The sequence below is a fragment of the Bison bison genome, unplaced genomic scaffold (genome assembly GCF_000754665.1).
Source record: "Bison bison bison isolate TAMUID 2011002044 unplaced genomic scaffold, Bison_UMD1.0 scf7180017864466, whole genome shotgun sequence".
In the NCBI taxonomy this organism is placed as follows: Eukaryota; Metazoa; Chordata; class Mammalia; order Artiodactyla; family Bovidae; genus Bison; species Bison bison.
In genome coordinates, this window is record NW_011495027.1 from 9,263,277 (window position 1) to 9,283,331 (window position 20,055).

At 36.6% G+C, this 20,055-nt stretch overlaps 1 protein-coding gene across 1 annotated transcript in view; it reads right to left on the reverse strand.

Annotated features, from left to right (window-relative positions):
* HFM1 (HFM1, ATP-dependent DNA helicase homolog (S. cerevisiae)) overlaps positions 1-19,825 on the reverse strand; it is a 110,446-nt gene extending 90,621 nt beyond the window's left edge. Inside the window, exons 1-5 of the mRNA XM_010860419.1 lie at positions 19,681-19,825; positions 13,076-13,188; positions 11,558-11,867; positions 4,523-4,788; positions 4,218-4,265 (exon numbers count right to left, since the gene is read on the reverse strand). Coding sequence (XP_010858721.1) covers positions 4,218-4,265; positions 4,523-4,788; positions 11,558-11,867; positions 13,076-13,188; positions 19,681-19,751 — 808 coding nt within the window. The 5' untranslated portion in view covers positions 19,752-19,825. The remainder of the gene's footprint in view (positions 1-4,217; positions 4,266-4,522; positions 4,789-11,557; positions 11,868-13,075; positions 13,189-19,680) is intronic.
* Between the last annotated feature and the right edge of the window lie 230 nt (positions 19,826-20,055).

The following is a 20,055-nucleotide window of genomic DNA, read 5'->3' on the forward strand; positions in this document are numbered from 1 at the left end:
GCCTGTGCTTCCTCCAGCCCAGGATTTCTCATGATGTACTCTGCGTATAAGTTAAATAAGCAGGGTGACAATATACAGCCTTGACGTACTCCTTTTCCTATTTGGAACCAGTCTGTTGTTCCATGTCCAGTTCTAACTGTTGCCTCCTGACCTGCATATAGGTTTCTCAAGAGGCAGTTCAGGTGGTCTGGTATTCCCATCTCTTTCAGAATTTTCCACAGTCTATTGTGATCCACACAGTCAAAGGCTTTGGCATCATCAATAAAGCACAAATAGATGTTTTTCTGGAACTCTCTTGCTTTTTCCATGATACAGTGGATGTTGGCAATTTGATCTCTGGTTCCTCTGCCTTTTCTAAAACCAGCTTGAACGTCTGGAAGTTCACAGTTCACATATTGCTAAAGCCTGGCTTGGAGAATTTTGAGCATACTTTACTAGCGTGTGAGATGAGTGCAGTTGTGTGGTAGTTTGAGCATTCTTTGGCATTGCCTTTATACTTTGACAATAAGATCTGACAGAAGAGATGCAAACATATATGTGAAAATATATCAGAACTAAGCATGAAGTTTATCTTTTCCAGAGTGATATTTTTTTCTTATTCATCTTGATTAGGCCACTTGATTTTTATCTCTTTTTTAAAATCCCAAATTTCATTTTTTTTAACTGTTGATTATGTTTCATTAGCTGATATATTTTGTTGCTGGTCACTTAATCCCTTAATTCCTTTGTTTTTGGTAATTTAGTTGTGCTAAGTGGTGGATTTAATTGCAATTATCAGCATATTGGCTCAACAGGAACTTAAATCAGCCTTCCTCTAAGAAAGCTCAAAAATAGTAGTAGATATAAAGAATAAACTGTCTCCTTTCCAAGTTAAGAGTCTATTGCCAGTTGGGGAGATATTAATACTTACATGGTTTTCTTATTAGTTTTGAGTCACATTTGTCAACTACACTTAGTAAACACTATGCAGAATACATTACTAGATTTAGAAAGCTGAGGAAGCTGTAAATAAAGAAGAAGGTGAGTTCCAGAAACTGAGGCTGTTACAATCTATTAGGAGATATAAAACAGATAATACATTTCAGAATACAAGTATGTAGCTATTTAAGCAATTACATTTTTATAAAGATATAAAAAATTTGACAGATTGTGGTAAGTGATCCTGTTAAAAGTTATACCAAAGCACATTACAGCTCTGCTCAAATTCCCCCATTTCTCTCAAAGTATATGGCCACTAGGCCCTACATAATCTTGCCTCCCCACTTCACCTTTGTGTTTCTGACCTCATGTGTCTACTACTCTTGCTTCTGATTCATTTCCTCCAGCTTCTTTTTCTAAAGACCCACCCTGATTCCTGGGCTTCCCTGATAGCTCAGTTGGTAAAGAATCTGCCTGCAATGCAGGAGACCCTGGTTCAATCCCTAGGTCGGGAAGATCCACTGGAGAAGGGATAGACTACCCACTCTAGTATTATTGGGCTTCCCTTGTGGCTCAGCTGGTAAGGAATCCGCCTGCAATGCGGGAGACCTGGGTTGGGAAGATCCCCTGGAGAAGGGAAAGTCTACCCACTCCAGTATTCTGGCCTAGAGAATTCCATGGACTGTATAGTCCATTGGGTCACAAAGAGTCGGACACGACTTCACTTTCACTTTTCTTTCTTTATCCTAATTCTTCTATTTAATTCTAATCCTAAACGTCTATTCCAGCATTCCCAATTTAATCTCCTTTACTCTGCCCCATATTTTTCTTTTCTCATATTATTTATCACCTCCTAAAATACCATAGGACTTATTTATATACTGTTACAATTGTTCCCCACCTCCATCTCAAAAATGTTAACTTCTCAAGGGTAAGAATTCACTGTCTGTTTTCTTAACTGGCATATCACAAACCTGGCACATAGTAAGAACTCAATTTATGCAGGTTTGTATATATTAAATCAAGCAGATAACTCACAAATCTTTAGTTTACTTTCAGTTGTATACTATGTCAGAATACTCATTCCAAAACAAAAACGTAATACTAAGTTTGTCAATCCATCAGCTTTTGAATGAATCTCATTTTTTCCTTCAAAATATATCTCTTCCTTTAAAATATTTATTTTTAACAAGCCCACAAGTTGGTCATCATGCTGGTTTTTCTCTCATTAGGTAGTTCCACGTCAATTTACACTTGCAAAAATGAATCTATGATTCAGAGTAGATGTAAAATCAGTTTTCTAGCTTATGAGAAAACTCAACTACTAAGTACATCATTTACTATCTCTATCAACATTTGATACCGAATTTTTCCTTTTGTCCAACAAATTCTCAGCAGTCTCCCAGTAATTATATGTTATAATAGTGTATGGGGGGGGAGGGGATGTCTGCAGACCTGAAAATGACAAAGTACTGTGGCAGGATCAATGTGATCAAACTTCTATAGTCCTCAGGATTCAAATATAGCAAAATTCTGTAAAATAATCAGAAAATAAGTCCAAGAAGTCCCCAAAGTCTCACATTATCATGAGTAGGATACAGTCTTCCACTTTAAATACACACTTGGAAACAATAAAGTATAGTAAGTTCAGTGAGTTTGACAGAAAATGATACAAGGGACACAAGAGTAGGCAGCAGTCTTAACTAACAAAGAGACCTAAGTAGTAGAACCACTTCAGCTGTGCTAAGATAGCAAGAAAATCTTTAAAACGCTTCAAAAATAAGTGTCATAATATGGCCAGTTCAGGTATGGGATAAGAATTTCCCATCATACAGATAATGAAACTAACTGTTTACTGCTAACGTGTTTCCTACATTCCCACACCAGAATTTATTTAGGTCACCAGACAGAAGGAAATGCAGTGAGATTGAGATGCCATGGTAAATAGGAGCACTAATGGCTAGCCATGTGTGACATTATTATATCATCAATTATAACCCTTCTATAATCTGCTCCTCCCATTCCACCCACTCATTTATCTGCATTGAAGGCAACTTTTCACAAGTGGCCAAGCAAACGTTTTCTAACTATACTTCAGAATTATCTCAGTCCTCAGGATACCCAGGATAAGAATCACTCATCCCTAGATTTCTCCAGCTCAACTACCTAATATCTGAAATTCAGTTTCTGTTTTGCCAACTAGATCATTATTTTTGTGGATTCTAGAACATTCTCCAGCTTTGAGTCACTAATTCCATAATCCTAAAGCATGGTTTTGGTAATGTAATTTGACTTGCTCAAAAATACTTCATGGTTTCTCTTCATGGCTTAATAAATATATAAAAAGTAAAAGCAAAAACTTCTGACTTGGTATTCATGGCATTAAATGATCTAATCCTAATATACCTAACCATCATTATTTTCTATTAATACTACCCTTTTTTAAAATATATTTATTTTAATTGGAGGCTAATTACTTTACAATATTGTATTGGTTTTGCCATACATCAACATGAATACTACCCTTTAATCATAACTTTTTTCACCCAAGCTGGAATTCTTGTTCTTTTCAAACATATTCCATACTTTCTTATCCTCCCCCTTCCTCAGGGCTACTTTTTTGCCAGAACAACTTCCCTACTTTATATGGCTTTCAATGTATTTAAACATAAGAAGATACACAAGGTTTGGTCCTTGCCTTCAAGGAGTCCATAGGTCAAAGGGAAATAGTCACAGAAACAGCTGATGAATTATAAAATAGAATAAATATAGTGTGACAGACATACACAAACTATCAAAGAAAAAATGTTACCTTCAGATACGTACTCAAAACATACATACTCAAAATATTTACATTGGAAATGCCCAGAAATATAAAATAGTATAAACTACAAACTAGGTTCTTTCAAAAATTACTCAGTTTGTAAAAATGTCACCAATCTATAGAATATCCCATTCTCAGTCATTTCCCCTACCCACGTTTATACCAATACCTAAAAAATAAGAAATTATCTGTATCAATCTGTAAGTAAATATGCTAAAAGTTCATTCCATAATATAAATCTCATATCTGTACTTGCCACTGACTGGTAACCAACAGTTCACAACTGGCACCAGTCTGCAGATGACACTTTCAGTAGCACTATCACACATATTGGGACTCCTACATGACCCAAAAGATCCACATTTCCCTCTTTTGCTCTGTCAGCCAAAACAAATAGAAATGCAATGAAAATAAAATGCTTTAAAATTATGACATCAAATATAATGCTAATGTAGTAAAAAACTTTAAAGGATACGAATTTCTGTGACAGCCTTCAAGGAATCTAAACTTTTTTCTGTTACCCCTAGGGAAAAAAAAAATCCTACATTCTTACGGATATTTTTAAACTTTTCCATAAAAGCTACTTCAATAGAATTTGTATAAACTTTTTACTAAAAGAATAGATAAAACAATATTATATCACAGGTTAAAAAAATGCAATATAATAAATTGCACATAGAGTAACAACCTACTCAAATTTATTTTTGTATTCTTACCTATACTAAGAAATACAAACTAGACTGTACTCATAAAATAAAGTAAAAAAAAGCAAGAAATTACCTTGAACTGTATGAGGCTGGAATGCAACTGGAAAAAGTGGTGCTTTGATTATGCCTTCTCTGATTTCAGAAGCAAAAAGTGTATCAGTGGCTGTCAAAATGTTACAGTCTGAATATTGAGGTTTCTGCTTACTATTGCTATCTTTCCATGATTTCCCTTTGTTCACTTCTGTTTGGACAATTTTCACTGAGCCAGTATTAGAGTCCAAGTTTGCACTGTCATTGGAATAACCATCTTCATGTATATTATCAGATATTTTAAATAACCTGCAAAAAATTTTGCATATGTAATCATTACTTAGAACATAAAAAACTAGGATAAAATTGGTTTCTTTAAAAATACCTATAGGTCATGGCTTATTAGAACATAAAAGCTAATCATTCTCCTAAAGTGCTGCTGCTGCTGCTAAGTCACTTCAGTCATGTCTGACTCAGTGTGACCCCATAGATGGCAGCCTACCAGGCTCCCCGATCCCTGGGATTCTCCAGGCAAGAACACTAGAGTAGGTTGCCATTTCCTTCTCCAATGCGTGAAACTGAAGTCTCTCAGTCGTGTCTGACTCTTTGCGACCCCATGGACTGTAACCTACCAGGGTCCTCCGTCCATGGGATTTTCCAGTCAAGAGTACTGGAGTGGCTTACCATTGTCTTCTCCTTCTACGAAAGTATGATTTGCTAAATTTACCAATTATGGCTTATTAGAACACAAAAGCTAATCATTCTTCTAAAGTATGATTTGCTACATTTATCACCTAATTATGTCTTTTCACTTTCTTAAAACTCAGATAAACCCATCTGTGGTGGCCAGCCTCTGAGACAGCTCTGATGCTCCTTGTATCCTGGTGCTCACTTTTTTGGAGTTACCTTCTTTGAATCAGGACTTGCCTATAAGACTAGCAGAGTGCTGTGGAAGGACAAGCATGTGACGTCTAAGGCTAGGTCATAAAAGACTGTCACTTCCACATAGTCTCTTAAATCATTCATTCTGAGGGGACCTAGCCATTATAACATGAGAACACTGAAGCAATCTTACAGAGCAGCCCATGTGGACAGATTCTTGTCAGTAACTAGCACCAACTTCCCAAGCGCTGTTCAATAATCACTTGAGTGTAAGAAATGGCTCTCTGCAAAGTTCTGTAAAACAAAGAAAGGCCATCTTTATGATTGTAATTTACTATAGTTGACTGATTCAAAGACAATCCATCAAAGTAATGGATGGATTCCCTTAATAGCCCTAAGGGAAGAAGTAATCAATAAGATTCCTAATAATACAACACTAGCAGCAGCAGCAGCAGCAGCAGCAAGTTATAGAATAAGTAATAGAGCTGACAGCAGGTTATCAGTCTTACAGAATTCTGTAAGGAATGACACCCAAATAATTACGATACGAATACAAAATATTTTCTGTTATTTTCACTATTACTCTTAATGACAGGTTTTTTTGTGTTAGTCACTTCAGTTGCATCCAACTCTTTTCGACCCCATGGACTACAGCCCGCAAGGCTCCTCTGTTCATGGGATTTCCCAGGCAAGGATACTGGAGTGGGTTGCCATTTCCTTCTCCAGGGGATCTTCCTGACCTAGAAATTGAACCTACATCTCCTGCATTGCAGGGAGATTCTTTACCATCTGAGCCACCAGAGAAGCCCAAGTTTTTGTATGAGACAGTCATGTATGGATGTGAGAGTCGGACTATAAAGAAAGCTGAGCCCCAAAGAATTGATGCTTTTGAACTGTGGTGTTGGAGAAGACTCTTGAGAGTCCCTTGGACTGCAAAGAGATCCAACCAGTCCATCCTAAAGGAAATCAGTCCTGAATATTCATTGGAGGACTGATGCCAAAGCTGAAACTCCAATACTTTGATCACCTGATGTGAAGAATTGACTCATCTGAAAAGACCCTGATGCTGGGAAAGATTGAAGGTAGGAGAAGAAGGTGACAAGGATGAGATGGTTGGATGGCATCACTGACCCAATGAACATGAGTTTGAGTAAATTCCAGGAGTTGGTGATGGACAGGGAGGCCTGGCATGCTGCAGTCCATGGGGTCGCAAAGAGTCAGACACGACTGAGTGACTGAACTGAACTGAATCGAATCTTTCAAAAAACTAGAGACATGTATTCTAAAACAAACTATAGAGCTGCATTGTCCAATGGTAGCAGTTCTGTTTTTGAAGACAGAAAATTCAAAAGCAGATGGTTAATCTTTCATAATACAACAGAATCCCATTTTAAAATGGTATTGAAAACAAGGAAAACACTGATACCAACAGTGCTATATGCTGTGATATCACTTAAAAGCACAGATTTTGGAATCAGACAAACCTGGGTATAAATCAAAAGCTCCTCCACTTTCTATCTGTATGACTTTAAAGTTAGAGTTTGAAATAGATTTTTCCAACTGTAAAAATATTATCCACACAACTGTTTAAATTCCCTGAACTTCATATTCTCCCTAGGTCCTTTGGCTCTTCCACGCCACACTCTCTTATGTCCTCTGCTACTTTACTGAATTTTATATTTACTTCCTGGTCTTAACAAAAATATTTACTTGCCCTGGAAAACTCTCGCTCTTAAAAAACTCTTAAGTGGACAAACTGCTAATTCTCTCACATTTCTTCTCCACACCAAATTTACACCATTATGTTTCTACTCTCTCACAAAAGTATCTGTGCTGTCTAGCTATGCAACATTGTATTCCTCCTCATTGCATATATCCTATATCAACCTCTGTTCACTTTAGAATCTTTTCCTCTTAATTACAAGCTCTTCCATAAACTGGGTGGTTGTTGTTCAGTTGCTCAGTCTAGTCGGACTCTTTGTGACCACATGGACTGCAGCACGCCAGGCTTCCCTGTCCTTCACCATCTCCCAGAGTAACTGAGTTACTTTACCATCTACATAGACAACCCATTCAAAATTCTACCCTCTACGTTTCTTAGCCTTTTATCTCTAGTACCTTTCTCCCTCATCTGATTTCAGTCACCTACTCTCCCGCCTTAGATGTTACCATTATCCTCTTCTCAAAACAACAATTCTAAAAAATCATTTTCTGACCACAACCTCCTATCCTTTTAGCTTGTTTGTTCAAGGTACTAATGAGGTCAAAGAAAAAAATTACTATAATTAACCTCTTTATTTTCTCCCAAACCATCTTCCCCTTCACTTTTCTCAGGTACCTTGAATGCATTTAATACCATGACATATCTTTTCAATCACTCTCTTATCAATATTCTAAACCCCTCTCCCCTTTTATACTTTTATCATACTTATCTTGCAAATCTGAAATTCTATGTAAATCTATCTACTATATTTTCATAATTGCAGTCAAGTGGTAGAACACTATTGAAAAAAGCACAACTGTTAGGTAGATGAATAATATTCAAATTCAAATTCACATCAGCCAAGACTGAAGAAACAAAATCAATATACAAAAATCAACTGTATTTCTATACATTTTCAATGGACAATCTGAAATTCCACTTAAAATAACATCAAAAAGAATAAGTACTTATGAGTAAATGTAACAAAATAAGTATAAGACTTGTCCACTGAAAGCTACAAAATATATTTGAAAGAAATTAAAGAAAATCTAAATAAGTGGAAATATCCCATGTTTACAGATTGGTAATCCTTAGTAAAATGCTTTTTTAAATCTGTGAGTAATTCTAGCAAAGTGTTATACCAAATGCACAGTAGTGGGAACTCCCAAATTTGTAGACTGCAAGGCAGAAATTTGGGTAGCCTGTCACCCTATTTGTGGCTGGCATTTGAAGTAGGGTAGTCTTGTGGGACTGAATCCTTACTTAACTCTTGCAGTCTGATGCTAACTTTAGGAGTTAGTAAGAAAATTGAATTGTATTGTTGGACACCAATTGATATTGAAGAGTCAGATAAATGGATGGTAAGAAAACACTCCAGACTTTCCATTCATGGTCAATGGATTATAAGTGCAAGTGTCATGTCATTCAATGGGGAAAGAAGAGTTTTGTTTTGCTTTTAACAAATGGTGCTGGAACAACTGGATATCTATGTGCAAAAGAATGAAGCTGGGCTTCTACTTTGTACTATACTGAAAAAATTAACTCAAAATGGATGATAGACCCAAATGTAAGAGCAAAATCTTAGAAGAAGATGTAGGAGTAAGTCTTTACAACCTTGGATTAGGCAATGGTTTCTTAGATAGGACACCAAAAATCCAATCAAAAATTAGAAAAATTGGAATTCATCAAAATTAAAAACTTTTGGCCAGCTAAGGATATGAACAGAAAAGTGAAACACAGCACACAGAATGTAAGAAAATATTTGCTACTCATATAACTGATAAGGGATTTTCAACCCGAATAAGTAAAGGACCCTTACAACTCAACAATAAAAAGACAACACACTTTTAAAAACAGATCAAGGATTTGAATAGACACTACTCCAAATAAGATATATAAATAGCCTATAATCACATGGAAAGCTGCCCAAAACCTTTAGTCAGCAGAAACACACGAATCAAAACCACAATGAGACATACATCACACCCATTTTGTATGGCTATAATAGAAAAGACAGACAACAAGTACTAGCAAGGAGGTGGAGAATTCAGAAACTCCATATACTGCTAGTGAAATTGTTCAGCGGTATAGTTACTTTGGGAAAAGGAAATGGCAACCCACTCCAGTATTCTTGCCTGGAGAATCCCAGGAACAGAGAAGCCTAGTGGGCTGCTGTCTACAGGGTCGCACAGAGTCGGATACAACTGAAGCGACTTAGCAGCAGCAGCATAGTTACTTTGTAAAACAATTTGGCAGTTTCTCAAAAAAAGATAAATATAGAGTTAATATATGACCCAGAATTCCACTTCTAAGTATAAGTCCAAAAGAATTAAAATACATTTGACCCTTGAACAACATAAGTTTAAACTGCATTGGTCTACTTGGATTTTTTTCTTCTTCAATAAATACTACAATACTATATAATCTGAGTTGGTTGACTCCACTGATGCAGATTTACAGATAAGGAAAACCAACTATAAAGTTGTATTTCAATTTCTGACTTCCCAGGAGGTCAACACCCTATTCACACAAAAACTTACATCTGAATTTTCATGGCAACATTATTCATAATAGCCAAAAAGTGGAAACAAATCAAAAGTTCACCAATTGACAGATCAATAAACAAAATGTGATATACCCATTCAATGCAATGTTACTGGCCATAAAAAGAATAAAGTACTGATGTATGACAGAACATGGTTGAACCTTGAAAATGTTGTGCTAAGAGACAGAAGCCAGACAGAAAAGGCTCCACTTATAATATTAAATATTTAGAATAGGAAAACCCACAGAAACAGAAAACAATTAGTAAATGCCAGGGCTGGGTGAGGGATGGAGAAATGGGGAGTAACTTAATGAGTACAGAGTTAGTCTGGGGCAGCAAAAATTGTATAGTAGTGATGGTTGCACAACTCTGTGACTATTCTAAAACCTATAAATTGTACACTTCAAAACAATGTATTTTACGATACGTGAATTACATGATAATAAAATTTATTTAAAAATTCACAGACATCAACCTCAACTGGGACCTTCACAATGTCCAACAATTCTACCATTATTCTAATTAGATTGCTTTCCCATTTTCCATAATTTCTTCCACCCTTCTCATACTTGCTCAATACCTCTACTTTCCCCCTCAAATTCCACAGATGACTTCATCTCTTACGTTACAGAAAAAACAAAAACTATCAATGATATCTCTTCTGAATCCTAAACCCATATATCCAATTGTCTATTTGGACATTTTGTAAGTACTTAAAACAACATGTACAAATTTGTACTCATCACCTTCCTCTATTCTTCCTTCACAGTTTCTACATCATGAAAGAATACTATCATCCTTCATCAATCAGACATCTAGGATTCAGGTCCTAGGTCAGGCTACCATTTTCTCTCATCTAGACTAATAAAATAATCTAAATGACCCTTCACAATGTATTCTAGTTCTCTTCTAATTTATCCTACTGGGGCAAAAATGGACTTTAAATAAAAAAAGAATATCTAATTTTACCTCTCTGCTCAAAACCCAGGACCTTAGGGCAACAGTTCTCAAACTTTTGTGTGCCTAACTATCATTCAAAAAATGTGTTAAAAATGAAGATTCCTCGGTCCCATCCCCACCTTGATCCAGAGTGTGATTCAACAGATCTAAGAAAGGAACCAGGAATCCAAATTTTTTAACAAGCACTCCATGTGATTCTGATGCAGTGAGTTCACAGGCCACAATTTAATAAGCACTACCTTAAAAGTACAAAATATTTCACTCCCTACAAGATTCTGAATGACTTGGCCCCTCCATACTTTGTCTCTTAGCATGCTCTCATTCTCTCTCACTTTAAACTATAAAAATTTCTAAGAATAAGCCAAGCTCTAGTCCATTTGCACAGACTATTCCTTCTGCCTGGAACATTCTCCTTTATTTGCACTCAGCTTGACTTTATTCTTCCTTAAACTTACAAAATCATTTCTTCAGGAACATCTTCCCTGATTGTGCAGCAGATTAGGATCCCATATTAACAGCCATTCTCAAATGATGGTCAAGATTCAGAGAGTTCATAGGATCAAAACAATTTCCATAACACTTTTTCCCCATCACTTTAATTTATAATATGGTTAAATATCAATAGATATAACCCAAAAAAGTAAAAGCTCTATGGGAATCCTCAATAATTTTTAAGTGGAAAGGGGTCCTAAAAACAAAAAGTTTGAGAACCTCTGCTCTAGCCATATATCTCATCAAAATAATTGTCATACAAAAAGTATTTAATTATTTTTAGTTATTACTTGCCTTTCCCTCGATAAACTGTGAGCTCCCTGAAGGCAAGAACCTATGGCTAGAACTCAGTTAAAAGAGTGTTGAGTACACAGTAGACCTCTATTTGTTGTTGATTTTTTTTCTCATTCAGATTCTATCATACTTCAAACTTCTGGACATACACATAAATATTCAACTGTATCACTGAATATCATTTATTTCATTTAATTAATTACCTTTTGCGGAAGGCTGACGTGCTCACTCCTTTATCTTGTGCAGAATTAACTAACTTTGTATCATCTGGAACATTTTTCTCAAGTTCTATCTCAGTGCCAATGTGATTTTTGCATTTCTGAGAAGAACCACATGTCAGCTTGCCAGCAACATGTAAGTCATTGTTACCTGCCCCTCCTAAATTTAGATCATCTTCTTCATATTCATTAGAAGGGAAGTCAAACTGGAATTTTTGAGTTTGTAAAACATAATTTATGTCTTCATTAGTTATCTTTAAATTTGATGGTAACATTTTTGATTTTTTATTCTGACCTACAAAGAAGAAACACTTGAATTATTACACATTCTCCTTGAAAACAAAATTTAAAAATGATGATAGAAAAATTTAATAAAATTTTTCAAAAGAGCTTACTAGGTGAATATGAAAATAACAAAATGATCTGTAATACCATATGTGATTTTGAAATACAATAGTTGTTACTCTTATGGTACATCTTAACTGAAGGATAACTCGAAATTAGTTAAGAATTATTGAAATTAAGTTTGAAATTTAAATTAAGCCTATATTATAAAATAGGTTTAATTTCTGACCCACAGAAATAACCATAACTGGAAGTGGGTTGCAAGAATACTGGAGTGGGCTGCCATTTCCTCTTCCAGACCCAGAGATTGAACCCATGTCTCTTGTGTCTCCTGCACTAACAGGCAGATTCTTTACCACTGCACCATCTGGGAAGCCCAAAAATTAAGATAATAGAATGTTTTCATCAAGGTGATGGAACTTTAAAGGTGTCTTTACAGAGACTTTATAAGTATCTTTGAAAGTCTGGAAGGCATTTGGAGGCCTTTTTAGGCCTTAAATTTGCCTTATCATTTATACTATACTAGTATACATACATATTATATATATGGGTGTGTGTTCTATTATAACACACAATAGAATTACTACATTCTATATATAATTTTCTATATATGAGTATAAAATATATAAAAATTTTGAAACAATAATAAAATGTACATGCATGAACCTAATACTTAATTTAAAAATCAGTTTTACCAACAATATCACATTAGGTCACATATACTATTTGAGTGTGTTTGTTTTCTAACTTTGTAAAGATGATAACACACTATATAGTTTTTGCATCTTGTTTTTTTCACTCAGTGTATTTCATGAATCTGGTTTCCTAAACCAGAGGATCCTACCTTTAGTAAAGTCTAAGACAAAAACTAAATAGCAGTGATAGTTTTAATGGGATGAGGAAAACAAATTCACAGAACAATATAACAGGTGTGTGTGATAGTATATTTTGTGCCTGTAATATACATATGTGTGCATATGTATGCATGGAGAAGGAAAATGTTTCAGATTTTAAGGTTTGGTGACCACTATTTTGAATTAGTTCTAACTTTCATTTTATTCCATTAATATAAAAGAAATGAATATTTCAATATTAGATCTTTTTACATTGACATGAGCTGAATGGGTTTGACTTTACAACTTATATGTGATAGTTTACCTAACAGTTGATGATTTTCTATTTCTTCCTCTAATGCCTGAGTATCTGGAATTTCTGAAATCAGTGGAGCAGGTGGAAGAAACCAATCCATAGATATTTCACTGTCTAGGTGGCTATATAAAATACAAAAACATGAATTTATGTTAACAAAGATATAACATCAGAAACTACATATTTATTAACTAAACATAACTCAGTTACAGACTGGAAAAGGTCAGTTTTCATTTCAATCCCAAAGAAGGGCAATGCCAAAAACTGCTGCACAACTGCAGTCATTTGACATGCCAGCAAGGTCATACTTAAAATCCTTCAAGCTAGGCTTCAACAGTATGTGAACTGAGAACTTCCAAATGTATGAGCTGGATTTGGAAAAGGCAGAGGAACCAGAGATCAAATTGCCAGTATCTGTTTGATCATAGAAAAAGTAAGGAAATCCTAGAAAAACACTGACTTCTGCTTTATTGATTATGCTAAAGACTTTGACTGTGGATCCCAATAAACTTTGGAAAATTCTTAAAAAGATGGGAATACCGTACCACCTTACCTGCCTCCTGAGAAACCTGGATGCAGGTCAAGAAGCAATCATTAGAAATGGACATGGAACAACAGACTGGTTCAAAATTGGGAAAGGAGCACATCAAGGCTGTATACTGTCACTCTGCTTATTTACCTTATATACAGAGTACATCATGAGAAATGCCAGGCTGGATGAATTACAGGGTAGAATTAAGATTGCCAGGAGAAATATCAGTAACCTCAATGTGCAGATGACACCACCCTTATGGCAGAAAGCAAAGAGAAATTAAAGACCCCCTTGGTGAAGGTGAAAGAGGAGACGAAAATGCTAGCTTAAAACTCAACATTCAAGCCAAAGCAACCTTGAGAAAGAAGATTGGAACTGGAAGAATCAACCTGCCTGACTTCAGACTGTACTACAAAGCTACAGTCATCAAGACAGTATGGTACTGGCACAAAGACAGAAATATAGATCAATAGAACAAAGTAGAAAGCCCAGAGATACATCCATGCACCTATGGACACCTTATGTTTGACAAAGGAGGCAAGAATATACAATGGAGAAAAGACAATCTCTTTAACAAGTGGTGCTGGGAAAACTGGTCAACCACCTGTAAAAGAATGAAACTAAAACACTTTCTAACACCATACACAAAAATAAAATGGATTAAAGATCTAAATGTAAGACCAGAAACTATAAAACTCCTAGAGGAAAACATAGGCAAAACACTCTGACATAAATCACAGCAAGATCCTCTATGATCCACCTCCCAGAGCAATGGAAATAAAAGCAAAAATAAACAAATGGAATCTAATTAAACTTAAAAGCTTTTGCACAATGAAGGAAACTACAAGCAAGGTGAAAAGACAGCCTTCAAAGTGGGATAAATAATAGCATATGAAGCAACTGACAAAGAATTAATCTCAAAAACATAAAAACAGCTCATGTAGCTCAATACCGGAGAAGGTGATGGCACCCCACTCCAGTACTCTTGGCCTGGAAAGTCCCATGGACGGAGGAGTCTGGTAGGCTGCAGTCTATAGGGTCGCAAAGAGTTGGACATGACTGAGCAACTTCACTTTCACTTTTTACTTTCATGCATTGGAGAAGGAAATGGCAACCCACTCCAGCGTTCTTGCCTGGAGAATCCCAGGGACAGGGGAGCCTGGTGGGCTGCCGTCTATGGGGTCACACAGAGTTGGACACGATTGAAGCAACTTAGCAGCAGCTCAATACCAGAAAAATAAACAACCTAATCAAAAAATGGGCCAAAGAACTAAACAGACATTTCTCCAAAGAAGACATACAGATAGCTAACAAACACGTGAAAAGACGCTCAACATCACTCATTATCAGAGAAATGCAAATCAAAGCTACAATGAGGTACCATCTCATGTCTATCAGAAAGGCTGCTATCAAAAACTCTACGAACGATAAATGCTGGAGAGGATGTGGAGAAAAGGGAACCCTCTTATACTGTTGGTGGGAATGTGAACTAGTACAGCCACTATGGAGAACAGTGTGGAGATTCCTTAAAAAACTGGAAATAGAACTGCCATATGACCCAGCAATCCCACTGCTGTGCATACACTCTGAGGAAACCAGAACTGAAACAGATATGTGTACCCAATGTTTATCACAGAACTGTTTACAATAGCTAGGACATGGAAGCAACCTAGATGTCCACTGGCAGATGAATGGATAAGAAAGTTGTGGTATATATACACAATGGAATATTACCCAGCAATTAAAAAGAACACATTTGAATCAGTTCTAATGAGGTGGATGAAACTGAAGCCTATTATACAGAGTGAAATAAGTCAGAAAGAAAAACACCAATACAGTATATTAAAGCATATATATGGAATTTAGAAAGATGGTAACAATGACCCTATATGTGAGACAGCAAGAGACACAGATATAAAGAACAGACTTTTGGACTCCGTGGGACAAGGTGAGGGTGGGATGATTTGAGAGAATAGCACTGAAATGTGTATATTACCATATGTGAAATAGATCTCCAGTCCAAGTATGATGCATGAAACAGGGCACTCAAAGCCGGTGCACTGGGACAAACCAGAGGGATGGGATGGAGAAGGAAGTGGGAGGGGAGTTTGGGATGGGGGAAACATGTACACCCATGGCTGATTCATGTCACTGTACGGCAAAAACCACCACAGTATTGTAAAGTAATTAGCCTCCAATTAAAATAAATTAAAAAAAAAAAAAAAAACAGCATTCAAAAATCTAAGATCATGGCATCTCGTCCCATCAGTTCAGTTTAGTTCAGTTCAGTCACTCAGTCGTGTCCGACTCTTTGCGACCCCATGAATTGCAGCACACCAGGCCTCCCTGTCCATCACCAACTCCCGGAGTTTACTCAGACTCATCTCCATTGAGTCGGTGATGCCATCCAACCATCTCACCCTCTGTCCCCTTCTCCTTCTGCTCTCAATCTTTCCCAGCACCAGGGTCTTTTCAAATGAGTTAGCTTTTCGCATCAAGTGGCCAAAGTATTGGAGTTTCAGCTTCAAAATCAGTCCTTCCAATGAACACTCAGAACTGATCTCCTTTAGGATGGACTGGTTGGAACTCCTTGCAGTCCAAGGGACTTTCAAGAGTCTTCTCCAACACCACAGTTCAAAAGCATCAATTCTTAAGCTCTCAGCTTTCTTTATAGTCCAACTCTCACATCCATACATGACTACTGGAAAAACCATAGCCTTGACTAGACGGACCTTTGTTGGCAAAGTAATGTCTCTGCTTTTTAATATGCTGTCTAGGTTGGTCATAACTTTCCTTCCAAGGATTAAGCATCTTTTAATTTCATGGCTGCAGCCACCATCTGCAGTGATTCTGGAGCCCCCCCAAAATAAAGTCTGCCACACCTATTTGCCATGAAGTGATGGGACCAGATACTATGATCTTAGTTTTCTGAATGTTGAGCTTTAAGCCAGGCTTTTCACTCTTCTCTTTCACTTTCATCAGGAGGCTCTTTGGTTCTTCTTCACTTTCTGCCATAAAAGTGATGTCATTTGCATATCTGAGGTTATTGATATTTCTCCCAGCAATCTTGATTCCAGCTTGTGCTTCATCCAACTCAGTGTTTCTCATGATGTATGCTGCTGCTGCTAAGTCACTTCAGTCGTGTCTGACTCTGTGTGACCCCATAGATGGCAGCCCATCAGGCTCCCCTGTCTCTGGGATTCTCCAGGCAAGAATACTGGAGTGGGTTGTCATTTCCTTCTCCAATGTATGAAAGTGAAAAGTGAAAGTGAAGTCGTTCAGTTGTGTATGACTCTTAGTGACCCCATGGGCTGCAGACTACCAGGCTTTGCTGTTATTGGGATTTTCCAGGCAAGAATACTGGAGTGGGATGCCATTGCCTTCTCCGGATGTACTCTGCATATAAGTTAAATAAGCAGGGTGGCAATATACAGCCTTGACGTATTCCTTTTCCTATTTGGAACCAGTCTGTTGTTCCATGTCCAGTTTTAACTGTTGCTTCCTTATTTGCATACAGATTTCTCAAGAGGCAGGTCCCATCACTTCAAGGCAAATAAATGGAGAAAAAATGGAAACAGTGACACTTTACTTTCTTTGGCTCCAAAATTCCTGCAGTGACTGCAGCCATGAAATTAAGACACTTGCTCCTTGGAAGAAAAGCTATGACAAACCTAGATGGTGTGTTAAAAAGCAGACACATTACTTTGCTGACAAAGGTCTATATGGTCAAAGCTATGGTTTTTGCAGTAGTTGTGTACAGATGTGAGAGTTGAACCATTAAGAAGGCTGAGTGCCAAAGAATTGATCCTTTCAAATTGTGGAGCTAGAGAAGACTCATTGAGAGTCCCTGGGACAGCCAGGAGATCAAGCCAGTCAATCCTAAAGGAATCCAGTCCTGAATATTCATTGGAAGGACAGATGCTGAAGCTTCAATACTTTGGCCAGCTGATGCGAAGAGCCAACTCATTGGAAAATATCCTGATTCTGGGAAAGACTGAAGGCAGGAAGAGAAGGGAAGACAGAGGATGAGACGGTTGGATGGCTTCATCGACTCAATGAACATGAGTTTGAACAAACTCCAGGACAGGGAAGCCTGGTGTGCTGCAGTCCATAGGGTCACAAAGAGTTGGACAAGACTGAGCAACTGAACAACACTCAGTTACAAACTCTTAAACTTAATATACTACCTTTCTGTGATGACTTCAATTTATCCTTATAGAGCAGCATATAGCATATCCCTATACATTCTCAATCTTTTTTCCTTGTGTATCATGGGATTAATGACACTGCTCTGAGGTATGCTATCTAAATAATGGCTATAATTCCATTTTATTTTCTCCAATTCAAATGCTGTAACAGGGATCTTAATCTGCTCCAATATTAAAAAAAAGTAATAAATCATTCCAAAACTTTAGCATCTTAACCAATACAAGTTAACAAATTACTGATGATACACTGGACAACTAATCATGGGTCATAAGTCTATAAATGACACCAAAACATTATTACTAATTAATGTCTTAACCCAAATATTCCTGGTCCAAAATCATCTATGACAACAGAAAAGACAAGAAATCAGTTGAAATTGACAATCAGTTTGAAAACCTGTAGTAACTGATGAGATTTTGTCACCCTGTTGGCATCTGCCTATTGCCCTATTGTTCAGCTGTGATCCTATTAACATGTAATGTTTTAATATTTCCTTTCCAACCTAAGTTGGCTTGTCCTTCATTAGAACAAAGATAGGCAATGGCACCCCACTCCAATACTCTTGCCTGAAAAAATCCCATGGACGGAGGAGCCTGGTGGGCTGCCGTCTATGGGGTCACACAGAGTCGGACACGACTGAAGTGACTTAGCAGCAGCAGCAGCAAGCATTGGGAAACAGAAAATAAAGTTGAAGAACCCCACATAAACTGTCTAAGCCAAGTCCTGAGGATTTGATGATCTTTTTCGTTATTGCTTTGTTTAGGGTTTTATCTCCCAGAAGAGGCCCAGTCTTTCACTTTTCTACATCTCATAGCACCTCAAACATAGCTATTGCAGCTCTATTTTCCCTAATAAAAAATCTGAACACATTACCTGACAATATCTAACAGATTGTCTGACAATACACCAAAACAACTGAAATTCAGGACTACGTCACAGAGTTCTAAGATCATCTCCAGGGTCAATAATTCCCTGGTGGGAAGGGACTTCCCATAGGGTCCCATAGGACTCAGCAATACAGTCCTACTCATGACTGTTAGGTGAAGTCTGAAGGAACTAACAATACTTTGTATTGTTAGAAGAGCAACCATATGTTCCAAATTTGCTGATGCCAGTCCTGATTAACAACTGTCATTCTATTTGGATGCATTCTTTCACTCTCAAAAGTGTTCCAGTCTGAATTACATGGTCACATTATTTATGAATGATTCTTCCATATATGTGTTGAACCTCAAGCTGACTTTAAGTTTTTTAAAGTAAAAGTCTTTAAAGTCTTTAAAAGTCTTATTCAGTCAATATTTGAATAAATAAAAGAATAAGTGAGCAATAAATAATTTACTCAATGATTCACTAAAAAAGAATACATAGAAAACTTAGAATTAAAATGATTCACTTGTGAAAATCCTTAAAAGCCAGTATTTAACAGACTCCCTATTCCCCAATTCATATTTCCTTTAGTGTCACATTTTTATTTCCACCCCTGATTACTGCTTGCCTATTGAACCTGCCTATCACACTTGGCCTTTGGCACACTGCCCTTTCTGTTTCCAAAAGCTGCCATCATCACTCCTTGTCCTGAGCTATTCTTTGACCATTACTTTCAGTCTTTACTTTAGCCAAAAGTAACTTGAACAAACCAGAAATGCAAATAAATGAAAGCCAAATAGGCAAGAATCTATTCTATTTTTTAAATTAAAATATGTCAAACTTCAGTTATTCCCTTATACCTGAATTCCATGTTTACCAAGTATATACCTGAAATGTCATTCTGTTGATCCCTTATTTTTTATTTATAAATTTACCAAAGATAAAACTAAAATGCTGTAAAAATAACAAACCAAAAACAGACTGCTATTTTTTAAAGCAGACTTACTTTTCAGCTTCATCTGTTTTTTCAAAAAACAAATTATCCAAGGAAAACACGGAGTCATTTGATTCCAACATTGTTAAAAGCTGGACTTTGTCATAAATCTAAAAAATACCAAAATCCATTTATAGCCCATTTACAAAGATGTAGAAAAAATTTTTCTAGATCCATAAACTATAATTATTAATTTCCTAAAATAATCACAGGTTTTCTTCTGCAATTTCCTCCTAAGTGCTTATTCAAATACATTACACTGTTATCCACTCATTCACACATAGTCACACATGTATGCCTCTCTTCATGCTGCACAAATGCTTAAAATGTGTTTTCTTCCACTCTCCACCTGACATATTCCTACCCATACTTCGTGGAACAGGTCAA